At 52.2% G+C, this 21,299-nt stretch overlaps 1 protein-coding gene across 7 annotated transcripts in view; it reads left to right on the top strand.

Annotated features, from left to right (window-relative positions):
- The window catches only part of Cacna2d2 (calcium voltage-gated channel auxiliary subunit alpha2delta 2), a 135,008-nt gene that overhangs the window by 11,969 nt on the left and 101,740 nt on the right, over nt 1–21,299 (top strand). For all 7 annotated transcript variants that reach the window (XM_087186106.1, XM_087186105.1, XM_087186104.1 and 4 more), the window contains exon 2: nt 15,178–15,259. In XM_087186106.1, coding sequence (XP_087042232.1) covers nt 15,178–15,259 — 82 coding nt within the window. The remainder of the gene's footprint in view (nt 1–15,177; nt 15,260–21,299) is intronic.

The following is a 21,299-nucleotide window of genomic DNA, read 5'->3' as shown; positions in this document are numbered from 1 at the left end:
GGTTACAGGGGGCCCAGCCACCTGCAAGAAGGACCCACCTGTGGTCTGACTGATCTCTGCTTGTCCCTTGGTGCTTGGCTGGGAGTCACTATCCCCTGAAACTCCCCTAATTCCCTGTGTAGGTAAGGGGCTCCTAGGCTGCTTCAAGGCTCTCTACTTCATTTTTGTCCTGCAGAAGCCCTTACTGCCTGGCCAGATGTTCACAGTGATGCCTCTTTCACACTGTGTGCCTGGGACAGAAGGGGACAGTGGCCATTGTCCTTGGCTGGAGCTCCTGGCTAGGACCTACCAAGTGCTCAGTAAATGTTTGCTGAGCAGGTAGCCCACGATCTGCTGAGTTGTCCACAAGGCTGAGTTGGTCACAGCTGTGTAAGCTGAAGCAGGCTTTTACATGGTTTGGAACAGGGTCCTGAATGGGGCTGGCATAGCTGCTGCCAGAGTGAAAAGGTCAACACCACACATCCTCTGTGGCTCCCTTGCCAGAGGTTGTCTCCAGAGTTGCCTTGGGGAGGGAACCCAGGGATTCATTGAGAGTATTATTTAATCAAGTGGAGGCAGGGCCCAGACATCACCATTTTTCTGAAGTCCTCCAGGTGAACCAAGATAGAGAACTATGGCCTTAGGGGGTAGATGGGAAGGTTAATACAGGAGCCCCACACTCTACCCAACAGTTGGGTGCTGACACCCAGAGAAGGGGGATGGAGAGCCTAAAGTACTGGCTCTGAGGAATACTGACTTGTGATACCTGGCCATGCTGTTTCCAGATGCCTGGCATGTGGCCAGTGGCCAACCCCTTCCAGGGAGATCTCCTGGCCTGCTGAAAAGGTTGCCCCCTCCTTCTGGACAATCCCTTTGCATTGATTGATGTTTGCTGATGCCCTGCCTCCCCTGCTGACCATTCCATGGCCTCCCATCTTTTAGGACCTGCCTCTTGACTGACCCTTCCTTACTCACACCAGTCCTCACACCTTAGCTGTGTGTTAGGCCTTGAGTGGAATTTGGGGAGCTGAGAGTCTGTAGGGGAGATAGGCAGTGACAAAGATGTGGAAATGAAGATGAATAAGTAACCATGTGTGGCCAGTGTTCTAAGCAGTATCTGAGGGATGCTGAGACCTCCTGCTCTAGGCTCCCCATTGCCCTGGCCAGTCTCATGGCCTTCAGCCTTTCCCTGTCAGGTTTGGAGAGGCCCTGGGGAGATCATATGGACCCACTTTCCCCTTTCCCCTGTTTTGGGGAGCAGACAGAGGGCAGAGGTAGGATCTGGAAGAGGCATGCCTTGTACCTCAATCCAGCCCAGGTTTCTGAAGCTCCTAGAAGCACCCTCCCCGCTTCTTACAGATGTGCTTCCCAACACTGTGGCACTTCTAGGCCCTGCCTTCTAGCACCCAAGATGCCTTGGGCACCTTGTGGCCCATAACCTGGAGTTCCTTGGCACAGAGCAGCTGGGGAGGGGGTGGAGGGGAACAATCCCAGAGGCCATTAAGCCAAGTGATTTACATGGTTCCTGAGGCAGTTCTGGAGGAAATATATTTCACAGGTGATTTCCAGATTGGTAGCGTATGGAGGAAGCCATTACTCTAAAATGAAGAAGGTTTGGGACTTCACGCAGCCATCTGGAGGGACCCAGAGCTATGGGCTTTGTTGTCCTCAATGTGTATATCTGCTGTGTGCTAGAAAGCTTGCACGAGGGAGGGGCCTGAGAAGGGAAGGAGCTGGGGATCACAAAGGCCCATATGTTACCTTGTATGAGTCATTTTGTGCCTCAGTTACCTCATCTTTAAAATGGGGTCCTATTTCCCATATTCTGTAGGTATGAAGATGGCATTCAGTAACCCAGCCAGCTTTTCTTGAGCACCTGCTGTGTACCAGGCCCTGTTCTCAGCAGATGTTCTAGTGATAGTAGTCAGGCAAGGTGGCTCCTCTCTGCCTGGCCACACCCCTGGGGATGCAGCCAAAGGTAAGGCCCCTGGGGTGTCTTTTAAAGTCCCTTCTATTGTAACAGTGGATCCCCCATAGCCCACAGTGGGGATTTGCATTGGTAAAAGATTGACTACCAGAAAGTAACAGAAAATACCAGGAAAGCGGCAAGTCCCTTGTGGGTACTCGGACAGGGTAGCAACAGGAGGGCCTGACAAGTGGAGTTCCTATCTATCAGTAGGAAGAGCTGGGGGCCAATAATATCCCCAAGCTCCATATAAGTCAAGCCAAGCCTCAGTGCTCTCTGCTGCCCCACCCCAGGGAATAAGGTGACAAGTTCCAGAGCACAAAGCAAAGTGTTGGGGTGCCCAGGCCAGGAGGCTCTGCAGCAGGGCCCAGGTGTGATGAGCACAGGTTAGTGTCTGCAGCATGAACGAATGACTGAATGCAGTCACTTCTGGCAATACAGAGCCCTTCCTTGCCAGTCTGTTCCCTTTCGTTTCACTGAGAGGGCCCAGCTTTCGAGGTGTGACCCTGCTTGTTCCTGTCTGGAGAGTCTCTGGAGAATACAAGTTATGGGTTAAACCCTACTTTCGACAAGGTAAGCAGTCAGGAACCCTGTGCTAAATAAATGTACAGAGAAGGGGCCAGGGATTTAGCTCAGTGGTTCTGCCGCCTGCCTGGCAAGCACAAGGTCCTGGGTTTGATCCCTGGTACCAAAAAACAAAAAACAAAAAACAACCAGAAAAATCTGCAGAGAAGATGGGGAGCTACTCTGAGCCTGCTTTTCTCATCTGAGAAATGAGGAGGCAGCCTGTCTTATTGCCTTTCTCATGGACTAAGCTTGAGAACATATGAACTGAGCTGATTAACACAGGGTAAAAGCCATGGCAGGGGTGGCTCAAGGGTAAATGGTGCCCCCCAGGGGCACAAGGGCCTGGAATGCGTTGTCCCTGGGCATGGGGGAAGTGGACAGCTCTGTGGGCTTGGTCATATAGTCTGTGCCCAGGGAAGTCCTAGTATCTCTAGAGGCTTCCACCAGCTCATTCCACAGCAGTCCAGGGAAGGAATAGATGCAGAGGACTTGCAGTGTTGGAAGGTGCTATGGAAAAGAGGCTGGGTAAATTGGAGGTAGGTTGCATTTTAACTGGGTGAATAGAGACAGAATGAGGATCACAAAAAAAAAGACATTGAGCAAAGCCTGGAAGGAGAGGAGAGTAGGAGCCACATGGGTATCTGGAAGAAGAGTCTTTTAAGTGAAGGAATAGCCAGCATAAATTATGGCCCTGAGGTGGGGACATAGTTAGAGTAGAAGGGAGAAGGGGGAGTGGCAGGAAAGGAGGTCAGAGAGCCACTCACTGTGTTTCTGGCTATTACTCTGAGTGGGAGTCCGAGGAGGAAAATAATCATGGTGGCCATGGAGCTAGTAAGAAATGCTAGTGGTTTGGTGTGAACTTTATTTGAGAGGAGGGGTGAACATTTGGAAAGACAAAGTTGTGGCCAGCTGAGCTACAGGAGGCTAGGAAACAGCAGGTCTGGGGACCACCAGGTTTTAGATACATTAAATTTGAGTTGACAGCTAGGTGCCAGCCTGGTGGTGTGTCTGAGCTGGCTGTGTGTCTCTGAGAGGTTGTACCTTCTCAGGCTGGGTGCAGGGACCTGAACAGACAGCCCTGCTCTGTGACCCCCAAGTTTACCACCCCTGCTTGTGCCCCGGGGACTCACCACCCTTACCAGCCAGCACACAGCATGCTCACTGTGTCTTGAGAGTTGCACTTCTGAAGGCCTTGCTGAGGGAGCAGCTTGCTTCTAGCCAGGTCAGGCTGCTTGCCCTGCTTGGCCCTCAAGGCTTGCTGGGCTTCTCTTCCCTGCACTTATCAGCCCTGATCAGGATCAGATGTCTGCCTGCTCTGCTTGAATTCCAAGCTGCCAAAGGCAGGCCTGCATCTGCCTTGTTCACCACTGAATCCCTCCCCAGTGCCCACAGTAGGTACTCAGAAACTGTCCAGATGGAGGATGAGTGAGTGAGTGAGCTAGGTGTGAGTTGCAGAAAGCTGAGAACACCTACAAACTATTTTTCCAGTAAGGAGCCTTGTTGGTTCAGCCACCCTAAGGACAGCACAGGCTCATCAAGCAGAGTGGCTCTTCTCTGCCTGGCCTCGCCTTGGGGATGCCAGAAGGAGGTAGGGCCACTAAGATGGCGCTTGAAGCTCCTTCCTTGATTTGGGTGTGCTGCCCTCCCAGCCTGTAGAGAGCATTTGGATTGTTAAGGATTCCCCACTTCACCATAGAGCACCCACATAGCAGGCTCAGTGTTAAGAGGGGTGAGCATTTGCATTCAGAAGTACCCTTGTTGGGCTCAGTCTGAGAAGCAGGCATCACAGAAAAGTAAATTTCAGAGGAAGTGAGCCTTCTTTCCCTTCCTGGCCCAGGCTCCCTGGCAGAGGTTATAAGGGAGTGGAACCAGATTCCCATTGCTTGAGGAGGCCATGGGGTTTCTGTGTAGGGTTAGGTTAGTTCCCTTCCCAAAGTTGAGAAAAGTCATAAATGAGGGGGAACCCTTACCTGCATCTTATTTTCTAAAGTTTGGCCATTGGAGTCCACCTTGAAAGTAGGAGGCCTATGGCCTGTGGGACAGGGCTAGGGGTCAGGAGGCAGATTTCACTAGGTACAAATCTGGTTCAGCACAGGCTGACTGTGTGATCTTGGGCAAGTTACTCCATTTCCCCAAGCTTCAAGGGTCCTTTGTAAAGTGAGCATGATTTGGGTTGCACCTGGCCAAGGGTATTGTGTGATTTCAGTGGAAATCACACAGAGAACACCCAGCACATAGTAGTGCTCTGCATCATTTCCTTTCTCTGGAGCCCAGCTGCCTGCTGAAATTGGAGCTCTTTCCCAGCCCTACCTTCCAGCCTCTCTCCTGCTGCAAGGAGAGGTGGTCAGGGCAGGAGCCACTGGAGGGTAGGATAGCGGGACTTTGGGGTAAATCTATCCCCAGGTATTTTCAGGAGACTCTTCTCTGCCAAGCTCAAAGCTAACCTCTGCAGGAAACCTGGTGATGGAATCACCCTACAGCTCCAACCTAAGGTGAGATTTAGTTAAATTGTAGGGAGGACTGTGCTTTGAGAAGGATGTGGGGCCGGGATTCAGGAAGGCTTCTTGGCAGAAGTGTCTTGGCCAGGTAAAGGAAGGACCATGTCAGAGAAAAAGCTGGCCTTGATGGGTTGGGTTCTGAAGTCTTAGCTTGGCTTCTTCTCAGTACCTGGCCCCTTTGGGCTTCCATAGAGGCCTCTTCTATGAGGGAGAACTAAGGACCCTGAGGGGCCCTCAAGGCAGAAAGCCACGTTGAGGACATGTACAGAGGACAGCTATTTGTGGATCACTGAGGATTTGACTCATGCTGGCGGGCGGGGAGGAGCTGTAGGAAGGGAGATGGGGATGTGTGAATCAGAGTCTGACCAGAGTGGTTAGTGAAATGTAGACAGAGTCTGTCCTGACACCTCTAATCAGGTTTCAGCTACTGTGTAGGCCAGAAACAAGAGGATGCAGCTCCTGGGTTCCCCCTTGACTTACCTGGTGACCTCCACAGGTGTGTCATCCTACTCTGTACCCCCTGAGACTGGCTGGGAAGTGGATTCTTTGACACAGCACCTGGCTGGGCACACAGGGCCTGTGGCCATGTGCCCACCTCCTGAGAGCTAATCTTGCAGAACCTCAGCTTACCCATTTGTGAAATTCCTATCGTGCCTGACTCTGGGGAATGTACTGGAGAGATGAGGTAGCACAGACCTTAAAATGCCCACGGTCTGTGTCAGTGGTGGAGTCAGGTGGCTCCAGGCGAATACCTATCCCAGTGGCCCTGGCCTGGATTCTCTGCTTTGCTCTCTGGCTTCAGGTGGTTCATGAGCTCCTCTTGCTTATTGCTGGGTCCCAACTCAAGACTATTGGGAAATCCACAAATAATGGCACTTTTCTGCTGGCCCTTCAGAGACTCATGAGGCTTGGCCACCAGGGAGATGCTGGCTCTATCTCAGATCTCAGGAAAGGGTTCTCCTACCACCTTTGTGCACTAATAGTCTGTGGCTGCCTGTCTCTGTGTATTAGGACTTTCTCATCAAATCAAAACACAGAGCTAAACTGGACACTGAGGGTGCACATAGAATTTTGGATGATCCTGCTGCCAGTGCAGTTTGAAAACTACCTCTGTGGCCCAACTTCATTACCCCACAGATAGGAAATCGAGACATAGACAGGAGTGGGTTAACTTGCACAGAGGCTATGGAATCTGGCCCCAGGAACCAATGTTTTAAGTGTTCAGGAGAAAGCACCATGGAGAAAAGGGTAGAGGCTCTGGATGGGCTACATTGGGGAGAGAGTGACAGAGATCGAGTCTAGCCCAGGTCTAGACCACTCCTTCTCTGCACTTTCTTCTTGTTTTCTGGAAGAAATGGCTGTGCCAGTATGTGGCCCTTCTGGGAGAGCAATGAATTATGCAGAGAAGCCACAGGCCTAGGCAGGCCCGTCATAAATGAGCCTTAATAATTTATACGGAGACTAGCCAGGGGAGGGGAGGGCTTCCTGGAACAGCACTGGGGAAGCCTTCATACTTCCAGCCTCTCTGAAGGCTCCCACTGCCCACCCCACCTGCTTGTTCCTGGGACTGGCCATACACAGGCTGGGGCAGTGTGACTGGGAGGTCAGTAGAGCCTGGAAAGGTGTATTCACTCAGCAAAAAGCCTGTTCCTCCAAGCTGATGAGGAGGATCCTCCTCCCTCTGGACTCACAGCTCAAGGCAGAGGCAACAGTAAAGGAAAAAGAGAAATGCTAATTAAAACAGTAACCCCAGAAAGGGCATGGAGATTAGTTTCTGCTGGGAGTGCAATTTTAAATGGGGTTCAAGGTGGACTTACTGAGCTGTTGATGTGTACAGAGACCTGAAGGAGGTGAGAGGAGGCTGGGGGACTGCTGAGGAGAGACTGCCCTGAACAGAAGGAGCAGTTCTGCGGGGGTACATCCAAGCCACACTGAGGAGGCCAGTGGGCTACTGGGTGTATGGCCATGGGGTGGACTTTGGCTTTTCCTCCAGTGCTGTGGAGCTACAGCTAGATGTTGCCAGGAGAAGCACCATTCCAAAAGGGCACCCTAGCTGTGTGTGGAGGTGGAGGGGAGAAGTGGGATGCCAGGGCAAAAGCTGGTACCCAGTGAGGTGGCAGTTGCTGGTCCACTACAGACAGTGGCCACCCAGGCCAAGTGGCGGGCCAGGAAGGTGGTAGGCAGTGGGTACATTGTGAAGCTGAAGCCAGTAAGACTCAGACAGGTTAGATGTGGATATGGGAAACAGTGGTTTCCAGGTCCCCCTGAGGCTTTTGACCTGAGCAGAGGGAGTGGCCTTCAGCTGGTGGGAGGTAAGTGATAGGTAGAGGCCAGAGAGTGGGCCCAGGGGGAGGTCAGGATCTGGAGTATGAACACATTCAGAGGCCTGATAGACTAGCCCAAATGGTCTTGCTACCCCAGCAGCTGGGATACAAGATTGGTACTCTTCTGGGCATAATGATCCATTGTGTAATCCCAGCACTCAGGAGGCTGAGGCAGGAGGATCACTGCAAGTGGGAGACCACCCTGGGGTACATAGTGAAACCCTATCTCAAAACAACAACAAAAGACTGGCATCCTGAGGAGTGGTCTGTGCCAGCCCAGTTGGCTTTCAGGGACCATGCAAGTTTAGGCACTTCACTCAATTGCTCTGTTCCTCAGTTTCCCCTTTTGAGGATTGAGGACAATGATGTGGCTACTCTGGAGATTAAATAAGAGAGTACAGTGCAATCCCTGGCAGGCCTCCAACAGGGAGGGTCCCAAGCAGACAGCCTTGAGACATGAATCTCCAGAAACCTGAGATTCGGAGAGGCCACACCACAGAGCAGGGTGTGGGCCACAGAGCAAGGCCTGATACATAGCAGAGGCTTGAGGAGAGCTGGCCCTTGGTTCCTCCCTGCTAGGCCGTTGCTGTAACCCTGCTGTCCCCAGGGTCTGGGGCCCCAGTGCTCTCTGTTCCCACCTCTCCACGGCAGCCCATACTTCCCTGCTCTGTACCTCCTGCCTGCTCCAGTGCTCCACAGGCTTTCTCCAGTCCATCTCTCAGTACTACACAGGCTGCTGGGCAGAATTTGTTCTCGTGGAAGCTGGAGCAGTCCACCGAAGGGGCCTCCTGCTGCTGAGAAACCCCAGGTTAGGCTTGGGGAGGGGGCAGCATAGTCCTGCCCAAGTACTGCTCAGAAGCTCTGTGGCTGTGGCAGTGACCATCCTGTACTGCTTTGTTCACTTTGTAGATGATTAACCTGAGGTCCAGGGTGGCAGAATAGCTGTTACCAAGGTCACATGGTAAAACCTAGCAGAAACAGAAGTCAGGGTCTGCCATCAGCATCCTCCTCACCACTGTTGAGAAATCTCTTTCCCTTTTCTCAGTCTCACATTTTTGGCTGAGGCCTTGCCTCATCCATGCAGTCCATTCTCACTGCTGGTCTCCCCTGAGTCCTAGCTCCTGCACTGATGTTGGTGCCATGGTCCTTTGTGGTGTGACCCTGGATACTTGCTATGCCTCTGAGAGCCAGTTGATGCCTCTCAGCCCCAAGTAATGCTGTTCCTTGGTTTGGGCCTTGCTTCTTCTCTTTCTCCATCCCTCCTCCAGCAAGGTATTAGAGTAAATACTGGGCTGGACCCTGTGCCCTAATTAAAGCCAGATGACTGTCTGAGGGGGGAGGCACAGGCTTGCTGCCTCCCAGCCAAGCACCAATTAGAAGAAAAAGTTCTTTCTCCGCAAAGAAAAGGAAGGGACAGCCCCGTAATTAATAACCTCATTAAGGAGCAGTATTTGGGCAGGGTCCCAAGACACACATAGTTGAGGCTGGTGGATTTGGGCTAATTCAAGCTTCAGCAGCAGTAGCCTCTCCCAACTCATCCAGATCCATATGACAACTGGGCTACCTTCTCCCATGTGCATGGAATGGGAGGATTTTGAGGGGGAATGGGTACTCTAAGCAGCTCTATGTTCCTCCCTCTAAAGATTCCCTGAGCTGGCCCAAGGATTTAGCTCAGTGGTGCTAAGTCCAGAAGAAGGTCCAGAGTTCGATCCCTGGTACCAAAAAAAGATTCCCTTAGCTGAAACATAAATGTATTGAAGATAGCTAGTACCCTTTGAGTCCTGTGCCTCAGTTTACCTACTTGTGAATTGGCAGGTGGCTAGCTGGGAAACCTTACACTCCCATGGGTCAGCTGAGCAAGTGTGCTTCCTTTTCATTCTGACCTGTTCCCCTCCAGGGTTTGGCAGTGCAAGGCTGGTGCTGACCTTATCAGCCTCCGTGGCTTGGCCCATTTTTGCCTCTGGGGAGTGGGTGACTTTGGCTAGGCTGTTATCCTCTGCCAGCCTTGTCATCCTTTGGAAGCTGTGATCAGATTGGGGTAGGAAACCCACCCTGGGCACTCAGCCCTGAGGGATGCCGAGACCTGAGTCTCCTCTGCTGAGTGCTTAAGGAGGAAAGATGCTCTGGAGAGAGAAGGCCCAGAAGTCCCAGGATAAGGTGCCCCATCAGGTATCCCCTGCATTGAGACCTCGAAGGCAGTGCAGAGGGCCACACCTCCCTGGAGGCCCAGTGTGAGGTGGGAGACTGGACGGTGGGGAGAGCAGCCCTGCAGCATGATGGTCCAGTGTGTGTGAGTATATGGGCCAGCCGTCCTTGCTAGCGTCCTTTACATGGGGCAGGGCTTCTTCTTGCCTCCTCTTTGGGTCCTGGCAGGGGGGTAGGGCAGTGAGCTTTATCTCCACTGAAGCCTGAGAGTACATGTCTGGTCCAAGGGCTTAGAAGAGCCAACTCTGCACCTGAGCATTCAGATACAGAGGGACATCTGCCCGAGTGGTCAGGGAAGATTTCTCAGGGGAAGTGGCCCTGGGGATGTCATGACTTCTTCGGGCAGCCTTGAGCTTTCTGCCATTTGCCAGGGCTGGCCATAGCTGCTCTCTGAACTTTGAGTGGCTATCCAGGAACAGCATGCCCTTTCCAGGTGCCGGGGGTAGTTGGCCCCATGCCCACCACCTGCTTGTCTTCCACTGGACTAGGTCAGCCTAGCCCAGGCTCTCAAGACGCTTCAGTCTGTCTCTATCAATCCTGCTCCACTCCTTCCTGCCCTGTCTTTCTTTCCTTTTCAGAAGACTACAAAGGCACCAAAGTAGGAGGTAGCAGGCCAGCTGAAATATAATCAGAATAACTAAATAGCAATAGCACTTTATTTTAAATCATTCCTCACCAAGAGCTGGGACAATAATTGGCTAGCCTCTGAAGAGAGAAGCAAGAGACCCGGGGCCCCCACCATTGCCAAGCTTGATTCACTGTGCCCTTGGCAGCAAGGGCCTTCTGCTGTGGCTGCCCCCTTACTCCCCTTGCCTGTCCCAGCCAGGTCTTGGCCTAGCACCCACCCTCCTGCTTCACCTGCCATCTCACCTTCAGTGTCCACCCCACCCCACACACAGTAGCTGTCCTAGTAAGCTCAGGGGAGAGTTGTAGGCCCCTGGAGGAACAGGGTATATCCAGACAAGCTGCCTGGTAGAGGCTGTAGAGCTTTGATGGCAAAAATGCTTCCATGTGTGGTGAGAACAGCCTGCCAGGCCCACCCTCTCCTGAACCTACCCCTGCCTACTCTAAACAGGCTCCTTTCCCTTTCCTCCTCGCCCCTCTGCTAGGTCCAGCCACCCACACCCATCCATGCCCTCTGAGGGTAAACCTGCAGTGTCACCTGTCTCTGGTTTTTCGATTTGTTTAATTATAGATGGGTTTTCTGCATAATTTATTCCAAAAGCCTGGATTATGCTGTACAATTAAATCACATTCTGATCAACAACTTCACATATAAAATTAACAACTGGCAACAGTTGAATCTATGCTGCCACATCTGCACATGGGCTCTTTCTCCTTCCCCTCCAGTCCTCTCCTTTCCCATCTTCTCCCTGCCCACCCCCTCCCTGGGTGAGCATTTGCAGCTGGCTGCCCCCACCTAAGTGCTCTGCAGTTCCACTCAGGATCTCCCCACCTTGTAGCTGGGGTCTCAGTGGTTCTGCCACTAGAAGGGTCCTCAGCCTCAGCAACTTGCCCCATAAGTGGGGGCGACTTTGCTCCCTTATCTGCAGGTACACCCCTCCCCGTCCCCATTCCCCTTGGTTCTGGAGACCAAGGCCTGGCATCCACAGCACATGATTTCATCTTCTTTCCTGCAGGGCTACCTCAGCCTGCCAGGCCTTCTCCGAAGCACCCCATCCCCCCCCCCCCAGGTATAGGAGTTTATCGACAATTTCCTGAGCACTCAGGGAGCCCTTGGATCTTGGAGGAACAAGGTTGTACTGGATGAGCTTCTAGTCCTCAGGCGACTCAATATCTGTCCATTACAGCTATTTAGCCATTCACCATTAATCCTGTTGACCCATGGGAAGACCAGGTTCCAAGGTCACACAGCTAGCAGAGGTGGCCTCTCCCCTGAGGTTTTCCCAAAGCTACACTCTCCTGGAAGGATGGGCTTGTAGGCCTGATGGAGCCAGGGAGATGGGTCTGGCTTTCCTCTATAGGACCCTGCACCCACCCTTGCCAGCTCAGGGTTCTGGTCTGTGAGATGGGCTGAAATGCCTTTTCCACCCTAGGTTTGGGCACACCGGAGGACTTGTCTCCAGCCTCTCACAGGCATACACCAGTTAGGAAACGCAGCTTGTATCCCCTGGCTGCACTGTCTTCTGCCAGGCACTCTCCCCTCACTGTCTTGCTAATTTGGCACTTAAAAGCACTTAGAGATAAGCAGTGTCATCTCTGCAGGAGAATGGAAAATCACTAGGATGAGGGTATCTAGCAGGTAGACCTCTCTGTTGAGAGCCTGACCCATGGACAGCACTGTCTGGCTGGGAGGCATTGGCAAAGCCAGGAACTTGGGCCCAACTCAGTAGGAGCCTGGGCAAGATTTGGTCAGTTTGGCTTTGACTCAGTGGGGCCACAAATCCTGATGTATCTCTCATTCTTCCAAAGCCACCATGCCTTTCTGTGGAAGTGAGCCTAGTTGTGCCTAGCTAGGTTGGACTTAGCTTGCAAGGTGCCTTCCTCAGTCTCAAGTCAGGAACACTGTGGAGGCATAGTTACTCCCTGGCCTCCTCAGTGCCCATGTGTCACTTTCTAGAGCCAACCCTGGGACACTGGCCAAACCCTAGAACCCACAAAATCATATTTCTGTGGCAGTGAAATCAATTCTCCAATTGTCTATCATATTCTTTTTAATTCTAGGACACACATATTGCCTTCTTAATTGGGTTTGATTTAGGCAGAGAATCAGAGTAACTTGTCTTCCCTGGCATTATGCTGATGGGCAGTGTGCCTATCAGGCCCAGGATGCCAGACTCAGCTAGGGCCACCCCTAGACCCTGGGATGGTATGTGTGTCACATTGAGTCCATTATATCCCACAGCGAGTCCAGAGTGGCTCAGCCTGGTTGAGAGTATAGAGACTTTATGTGTGTGTGTGTGTGTGTGTGTGTGTGTGTGTGTGAGAGAGAGAGAGAGAGAGAGAGAGAGAGAGAGAGAATGTATGTCTAGAGGAAGAACTTGACTTCATCCTGATATCCTAATAATTTTTAAAAATTATTTTAGTGTTGAAACAGCCTTTTTACATGAAATGATGGTGATTATATTAATAATGTGTTATCTGCACAAAATAAAAACTTGGCATCTGTGTCTGTTCTCACAATTAATTTCCTTGTACTTATCTGTGAAATCCCAGAAGTGGAGACCTATAGATATATAGAAGAGAGTTCATGGCCTGAGGTAGAATTAGTGTTCTGGTAAATGTCAGTTTGCTCTCAAGAGAGAAAAACCTGTGATTTTTAGCATTTACCAATTTTTTATTTTTTATTTTTTTATTTTTTGGTACCGGGGATCGAACTCGGGTCCTTGCACTTGTACAGCAGGCGGCGAAACCACTGAGCTAAATCCCCGGCCCCTGCATTTACCAATTTTTGAGATGTAAATGTTCCCACTGTGGTTAGCTTTATGCTCCCAAGATGATGGCACTGAATGCCAAGTTGAGACTAAGTACACTGGACAGCACGTGTATATCAGCCTTGTGACTCCAAGAACACTTCTGAGACAAGTCCTGTCAACCTTTTCCTGGACAGGTGATTCTTGGGCAGGTTAATTAAACTCTCTGTGCCTCAGTTTCCTTGCCTGTAAGTTGGGATGGTAATGTTTGCTATCTTTATGAGAGTTGATGTGAAAGAACATGTGATATACTGCCACTGTATTTTGTATGTAGTGGATGCCCTTGTATATTTTAGTCTAGGAAGGATTATGATTAATGCTTTGTCCTCTGGACTAGTGAATGGCCGAGGTCAGGGCCAGAGCAGAGCTAATGTTCCCTTTGGAGATCAGATCCTTGACCTTGCTTATTTGTCTGCCACCTGCCCAGCTGGACACAGGACTAGGTGGCAGTCCACCCTAATATTAGGCACTAGGGTTCTGCTGTTTCAGAATGACAAAAGATCCACCTGCCACATTGTCTTCCCACAGCCAGGACCAAGACATTGACTCCTGGTGGACAGTGGCCAGCTAAGGCAACTCTCTATTCTCTGGCTATGCCTTGCCCTCCCCAGGTTGGCAGCTGAAGCCTGATTGCCCTTTCTACTCCATCCTGCAGCCTGGCCTCCATCTGGACTCAGGGTTAGTCTCCCCTGTGGTGGGTAGCGGAGGTGGGAATCAGGCTGTGGCTCAGGCAGCAACAAGCCAAAGCTAATACCTCTATCTTTTGATGTTGATTTTTTTTCCCATCATGGTCCTGACATTCAGCTTGGCAAATTGCAATTAGTGATCCGCCTGCCTCCTGCTCTGAGTTCCCATGCCAACCGACCCAGGCACACACAATGGCATGTGCCCAGCCCCCCAGCCAATGGCATGAGGAGGGATGTGGAGCAGGGGGCCAGGGTGAATGCTTGTACACTTCTGACCCAGGTAGCCAGAAGACTGTCCTGGTCTCAAGTGACACTAAGGAAGATGGCAGGCCCAGGAAGGGCTGTTGGGGCCAGATGCAACCTTCTAAACATCATTTTGTCCCTGCTGTGCCCTGTGCCCTGTGCACTCTGCTCGACCTTTCATATATTTCAGTCTCTATGGCAATTCTCCTGCAGGCCCTCCCTAGAAAGGTCTTGGCCTGCAGAATAGTATGTCAGGGGAAGGGGAAGTTGAGGTACCTTTTCAGGCACACGAGGGCAGGGAGACTTGTTCACAACAGAGAGCATCTGACACTGTCTGAAGGAGAAGTTCACAGGTTTGAACCCAGTTAAGGGCTATCCCCAGATACCTTCCCTTTTCCTGGGTGTGGAGTGGAGAGTTCATAGCCATGTGGCCACCTGTCCATCCTGACCACTCACAAATATCCCTGAGCAGTACCCTTGAATTGCCTATTCTCATGTGTTCTTGTGATACCCTCAGAGGTGGCCCCAAATAAGCCTCTCATTCCCACCCACAGAAAAGGAAGCTGAGACACAGATGGATTAAAATGACCTTAGGATGGCACCAGGGAGACCTGCTTAGGTGTATGACTCAGATGAAGCATTTGTGAGGCTTGTTAAGCCCCCAGCAAGAGGCAGGATGGACCTGCACTGGACCTGTGGTTGGGTTTATACTGGGCCTCTAGCAATGGGCCTCAGATGAGCATCTATCTACCAGGATACTGTCAAGCAGAGGGCTTTGTGAGCCAGGAGCTCTCCATATCCACTGCTCAGATGAGGGCCAAAGAGGCAGAGACCTGTCCAGGCTTTTATCATAGCTTGGTGGTGACAGCCGAGTTCCCTTCCCTTCCCTAGGCCCCCCTGGCTCCATCCTGCCTTCTTCTTCCTTGGTGTCCAGAAGTCTCTGTGTTCGGAGCAGCTACATCAAGGGCTGGCTCTTCACAGTGAAAAGTAGCCTCCCTGCAGGCTTCTTGGAGCTGCTGAACTTCCTCAGCACATTCACAATACACTCCCCTCTCCTCTCTGGCTGGCCGACAGTACACAGTACGTGAGGAGAGGCCAGGCCCCCGGGGCTGGACTTCAAAGGAGAACCACAGGCACACTCTGGTTTCTTGCTTCTGTTTCTCCTCTAGTGAAAATTGAGTTGAATGAACGGCTGCCCTGGTCCCCCTTGGGTGGCAGGGGCTGGATTGTCCTAGCTTCAAGTGGACTTGACATCTCTTTCCTGTCTGCACACAGGATGCAGCACTGGGCCCGGCGCCTAGAACAGGAGATTGATGGTGTGATGCGGATCTTTGGAGGCGTTCAGCAGCTCCGTGAGGTAAGCCTGGTGTACCTGCTTTCCCCTGGGGACCCTCTTCCAAGTGGGTCAGGAGTGTGGAAGATTTGGCATTGTTGAGATCTTGGTCTGTGCTTTTTAAGGTAGCTGTTGGAGCAGTGACCCTCAGACACTCTTGTCTTTGGGAGGGTGTTGGGGCTTTCCAGGTTCCCTTGTGGATGGGGTCTGTGTTTGAGGCAGTGCTTGGGGTGGGACCCCAGGTCCTTGAGAGGCCAGTGGCTACAAGGTATGGGGAAGCCCAAGGGACTAAACCCAAAATGATAGGATAGCCAGGTTAGACAAGTCTGGGGAAATAAGCCTGGGATCTCGTAGCCTGTGAGGAGTGGCAAGCCTGCATTCTGCCTTGGGATGAGGGATCAAGGTGCAGGATGGGTGATTGATTAGACACCAGCAAGCACATTCATCCTGGGAGATTATGTTAATGTTTGAAATAGTGATGTGAAGAGCAAGCTATCTGTCACCCCCAGAAGGCTGCAAAATGTGTTGCTGTCAGGCCACAGGGTCCTGAGCTGTTGCTTTTATGTGGAAATGAGGAGGCTCAGAGATCTGAGCTCTTGGAGCACTGGGGGTGGGGCTCCTGGGGATCTCTTAGCTGGTGTGTGGGCTGGGAGGTGTTGGCCAGAACTGAGTAGGGGATTAGTGAGGTCTCCTGCTGATAGTGGCCTGGGAACAACTGAAAAGACAGTTACTATGGGAATTCTGTTGAGAGTCTGGCCCCAGGGTTCAGTGATTAGATGTCCCTCTGTGTTTCCGTCATCCCTCTTGGTCAGGGCTGGGATGGACAGATAATAACTTTTGGGGGACAGGGTCCGAAGGGGTAATTATCAGTCTTTTCTCCATACTTAGCTTCTATAGGTGCCCACAATATGGGGGTGGCAGTGTATTGACATTGCTTGTGGACGTAGGACCCCTGAACAAATAGGGCTTATCAGAGGTGGCTAATGAAGGGGTAACATGGTCCAGGTCTGGAGGTCTGAGCCACTAACCTGCTTGCTGTCCTTCCTGTTATGGTCCAGGGTCTCTGAACCTCCCTTTCCTGGTTGCTGGGCTCAAATTGCAGTAGTTGCATCCCACTCTTCCTGTGAACTCTGAATGACTCAGCTGTGGTTGGAAGCCAGCAGAACTTCCAGAGAAAGCACTGTAGGAAATGCTGTTCCAGAACTGGAGTCAATTTAGGCTCAGGAATAGCACTCAGCACTAACCAAGCTCTTAAGTGGGCACTGCCAAGTACAGCTGTATAGGTTAATAAAGGAATGATAGCTCCCTGAAACAAACATCATCCACTTTTCCAGGTTTTGTACAGATATTGGATGTAGCAGTTAAAACTCTTCCATGCTTTGAATCCTCAGCTCCAGGATGTTGTTTATTTTATGCTTGAGGTAACTCAGGCCCTGAACATTTGCCTGTGAGAAAATAGTGTGGACAATTTATGCCTGAGACTTGGGTCTGTCAGCTTCCTGGATGGTAAAGACCAAGATGGAGAGAGTGTAGGCTTGGGAGGCTGAGGCAGGAGGCTAGCTGGAGGTTCAAGTGAGTTTAACCCCAGCCCAGCCTACCGGCCTACACAGTGAGATCCAGTCTCCAAAAACAAAAGTAAACACGTAAACACCCTATGGGAGACCTGAGGAGAGAACCAGCAGAGGAGAGGTGAGGGCGAGATAAGAGATTGAGGTTGAGGGTGCCCTTTGTCTGAATGGCAGTCTGAAGGAGAAGGAGCTGCCAGCCCTGCAGAGTCAGGGACCAAGGGGGCTGCAGGCTGAGGAGGGAACAGCCGTGCAAAGGCCCTGAGGCAGCACGGGGGGGGGCTGCAGGAGGAGGCACTGCCTCAGGGCTCTGTGGGCAGGAGGCTGTTACTCAAGTGTGCCTCATTCTTGAGGGCGTGCTACTGAGCTTAACCTCCCTCAGGTGGCCCCCAGCACCCACAACCTCGCATCCACCCTCGAGGACAGACTTTCCAACCCTGCACAGCTAGCACTTCCGCAAAGGGGTTTGGGCTGAGGACACTTTTCCAAAGTAGCAGGCACTGGAGCTGGGGCTTCAGCAGATGAGTAAGAGTTAAACACTTCCACCCGGGGGCACCTGCCCAGGGTCACCAGGCATACAGCTCAGTGTGTGGTCAGGGGTATTAAGGATGTGGCCAGCAGGGGAGCCCCCCCCCCCAACAGTTCTGTGCTGGCCTCCAGACACTTAGAGTCCCATTCTTGGGCCCATGGCGTTTCCCACCCCACTTATGACCCTAGCACCTGCCTGAGAGCTTCCTGTCCCCATTGCTGCCACCCCTGCCCTGACAGGACCGACCAATTCAGGGTGGCAGAAGCTGGCTTGGCCTGGCCATCAGGACTCTGGACTTAGAAAACACCCTCTCCCTTTGCTCTTCTTTCTTTTCTTGTTTTGTTTCCTGTTGTTTGTTTGCTTGTTTTTTGAGACAGGATCTCATTATGTAGCCCAGGCTGGCCTCGAACTCATAGCGATCCTCCTGGCTCAGCTTCCCAAGTGCTGGGACTACAGCCGTGCACCACCACACCCAGCCAGTTGGGGATTTTGTTGTTGTTGTCGTTGTTGTTTATTTTTGGTACCAGGGATGGAACTCAGGACCTTGCTTGCTTGGCAGCTGCGATGCCACTGAGCTAAATCCCCGGCCCCCCGATGGGGATTTTAAGGGTAGCTAAAACCAAAATAAATTCCAGACAGACTTTCTTCTCCCAAAACGCCCCCAGGTGTGATGCCCAGGAGCACATAGGAGGCTGAGGCAGGAGGATCACCACGAGTTTGAGGCCAGCCTGGGCTATTTAGTGAGACCTTGTCTCAAAAACTAAACCAAAGCAAACCAAAGCAAAACAAAGATTTGTGGGTGCAGTGGTGCATATCTGTCATCCTAGCTACATGGGAGGCTGAGGCAGGAGGACTGCAGGTTCAAGGCCACCTGGGCAGCTTCTATCTCAAAATAAAAATGAAAAAGGGATGGGGATGGAGCTCAGTGTGAAGACCTTGGGTCCTATCCCCAGTACTGCAAGAAAAAAAGGAAAAAAAAAAAAAAAAAAAACCAAGATGGAATCCTTGCTCAGTGAACCTGTCTTTTTCCTCTAGGCGAGGCCTTGACCCACTGTGATCCTCCTTTTGACCCATAGCATGGCTGGCAAGTCTGATGGTAAAAATGGCAATGGATTTGAATTTCTCTTGTTAATCATTTTCACTCCTAAGTTGTGTTCTCTTCCCTTCAAATGGGACCGAAGTGGTCGGGGATTTAGCTCAGTGGTTCCACCGCCTGCATCACAAGAACAAGGTCCAGAGTTTGATCCCCAGTATCAAAAGGGACCGAAGTGATTTCAGGCCCTTTACCACCTTCACCCCCATGTACCCCGCAGTGACAAAGCTGTCACAGCTGGCTTGTGGCACAGCTGGGGCTTGGGCCTGAGCTCCTGACTCCTGTTCCAGGGTGCTGCTCCTGCTCCTCCTCAGGCTACGCTCCTCCTCCTGAGAGAGTAGACAGGACAAGCCTGGGGCAGTGGGGAGCTGGGCCAGAGCAGGGCTTTGCCCAGTGTGGCAGGCAGGCAGAGAAGTGCTGACCAGGCATCCTTTTGGCAGCCTCACTGCTGCCCAAGGCTGCCAGCTCTCCAGCAGCTCTGTCCTGATCCAGTTTTTCTCACCTGCTTCCTCAGCCTCTTACTTCCTGCTGACACTTCTTGGCACAGGGCATTCTAGAGAGGTGCACAGGTGGGGTGGCAGTGGGGTTAGGTGTAGAGTTCTAGAGAGAGGGCAGACCCTGGAGGAGCAGGAAGGAGCCAGCAGGGGGCTCCCCCTTCCATGGCCCACACCCAGTCCTGACCCTCACACCACTGCTCACCTTCAAATGCGCATGAGAGGACCCATGTTTCCAGTTCCATGCCTGGCTCTCACTGGTCAGGAGAATGCTTGGAGCAGAGCCCTGACCCTGCTGCCAATGCTGCCATGGACCTACCACTGTCAGGCTGACAGCCTTGGTCCCCACCGAAGCTACCCCTCCTCAGGCCTCCCTGAGCTGATTCTGAGCTGCCCCCAACACCTGCAGCTGGGGTGATCCTAGTGTTAAAGCCCTCTTCATAACTGCTCTCCCTGCCTGCTCCAGTCCTAGAGGCTGCCCTATCCCAAGTAGCTTGGAGCCTTGAGGGCTAGAAGCTAGAAGAGAGCAGAAACTGCAGACAGTGGCATTTGGGAACATTTTCCTTGCATTGGCATTATTCTTCTCCTGACCTTATCACAACCTAGGGGGGAACCACTGGGGGCAGACTGGTCCATTTATAAGTTGGAAACCTGGCCTTGGTGGGGTATGGGGCCTATCTGTGAAGACTCCATTATATTTCCTCATCTAACCTCCTGGGCCAGTGCCTAGCCTGAGCTCCTGACACAGGGTGCTCTGGTACTCATATGCTACCACCCTCAAACTTCAATCAGACCCACCTGAGCTACTCCCTCCTGGGTACCTCAGCCCTACCCACCCCTGGTCCACTCTTGCCCTCAGTAGACCACAGAAATGTGGACCCTGAGCAGTCTACACCTCCAATTCCCCTGGGGCTGAGTGAGGTCTCCTGAGCCCCTTCTCTGTCCTCCCCCACCAGCACCATATTGTCCCCATCCTGGGGGGAGAGCAGAGATCATATGCTTAGAGTTTGAGCTCATGTACATAATGAGGCTGATCAGGAACCATAATTCATCAGGTGCCTGAGGGTGTAGGGGGATGATGTAGAGATGGGAAGGTCTCCCCTCTGAAGCCCAGGTCACTTTGATGAGTATGGCCAGGGACCCACCCCTTCTGACTGAGTATCTAGGGTACAAGGGGAACAACTTGAGGACCTGTGGGAAAGCAAAGCAAGGAGGGATCATTGTGGGGCATGAGGAAGAAGTGTTTGGCTCATCAGGTGTACCAGCCCTAGGATGGGTTTCTGACCTGGTAAGACACCTTTCTTGGAGGGGAAAAGACCCTCTCCTGTGGTGGGAGTGAGGGGAGGCTGCCTAGCCAAAGCTGGCCTGGGAAAGGGACCTGGGATGGCCATATCTGAGAGCCACAGGGTACCCTCTGGAAAGGCTCAACCCAAATCTGGTCCCATAGGAGGAGCCTTTCCCTGTTCATATCAACCCCCAGTACTTCACCTGTCAGTCAGGGCAGAATTGGCATGTATTGCCTTACTCACATCCCAAGCTGCCCATGCCCCATGGTCGGCTTTAGCCCAGCAGCATGCTACTGATTATTCCTGTGCCAATGTCATACAGGTGGGAAAACCAGCCTGCTCTCTCCACCCATCCTGGAGCCTGTCAGGCCAGCCCTGAGTGGGGGCAGAGGGGTAGAGGTGTCAAGGCAGAGGAGCAGCTCTTGGATAGCACCTCCCTTGGACTGCTGAGCAGCCTTCACACAGCTGGACCCCAGTACTCAGTGATCCCCAGCCCCAAGTCTTCTGCTGTCCTTCCCCCTGCTGTGCCTCTATGGGCAGTTGTGGTGATTCAAGCCTGTTGTGTCCATGGGCTCTCACCCTGTACAAGGGCACACCAAGAATGACATTTCTGAACCAGTGATAGTGCCATAGTCCTCCTCCAGCTTGTCTTCCCCTGACCATCCCTATACCCTGTCTGCTTGGTGCTCCCAGGAATGTGCAATTAATATTTGCAGAATGCCATATCTGGAGCTGGCCCCCGCCATAGGCTAGAAATTGGCCATGTCCAGGGCCCTTTTACTGTGGGGCTCAAGGTGGCAGGACAAGGCCCCTCTGCAGGTGTCTTTGCGACAGGCCTCTCCATGCCTCCTCCTCTCCTCCCCACCTGGCATCTCTGCACACTCATACAAGGTCTCCAGGGCGCTGGCTGAGACTGTAGGGGAGCATGCTCTCTCTGAGCATTCGAACATCCTGGGTGAGGATTAATAGTGCCCGTGAGTGCCAGGGAACCTCAGAAACATAGAAGAGCTAGAGAAGAAAAGGAGCAAGGAAGCTGGGGCAGGGCAAGGTGCTAGGGGACAGAAGCAGTCCCAGGGGGGTCAGGGAAGGGGAGCACA

This window comes from Heterocephalus glaber, unplaced genomic scaffold, assembly GCF_053883595.1.
Source record: "Heterocephalus glaber isolate CG9 unplaced genomic scaffold, H.glaber_assembly_v1.0 deba00001504, whole genome shotgun sequence".
Taxonomy (NCBI): Eukaryota; Metazoa; Chordata; class Mammalia; order Rodentia; family Bathyergidae; genus Heterocephalus; species Heterocephalus glaber.
The sequence above is the reverse complement of the archived record's forward strand: the minus strand, read 5'-3'. Positions and strand labels throughout refer to the sequence as shown.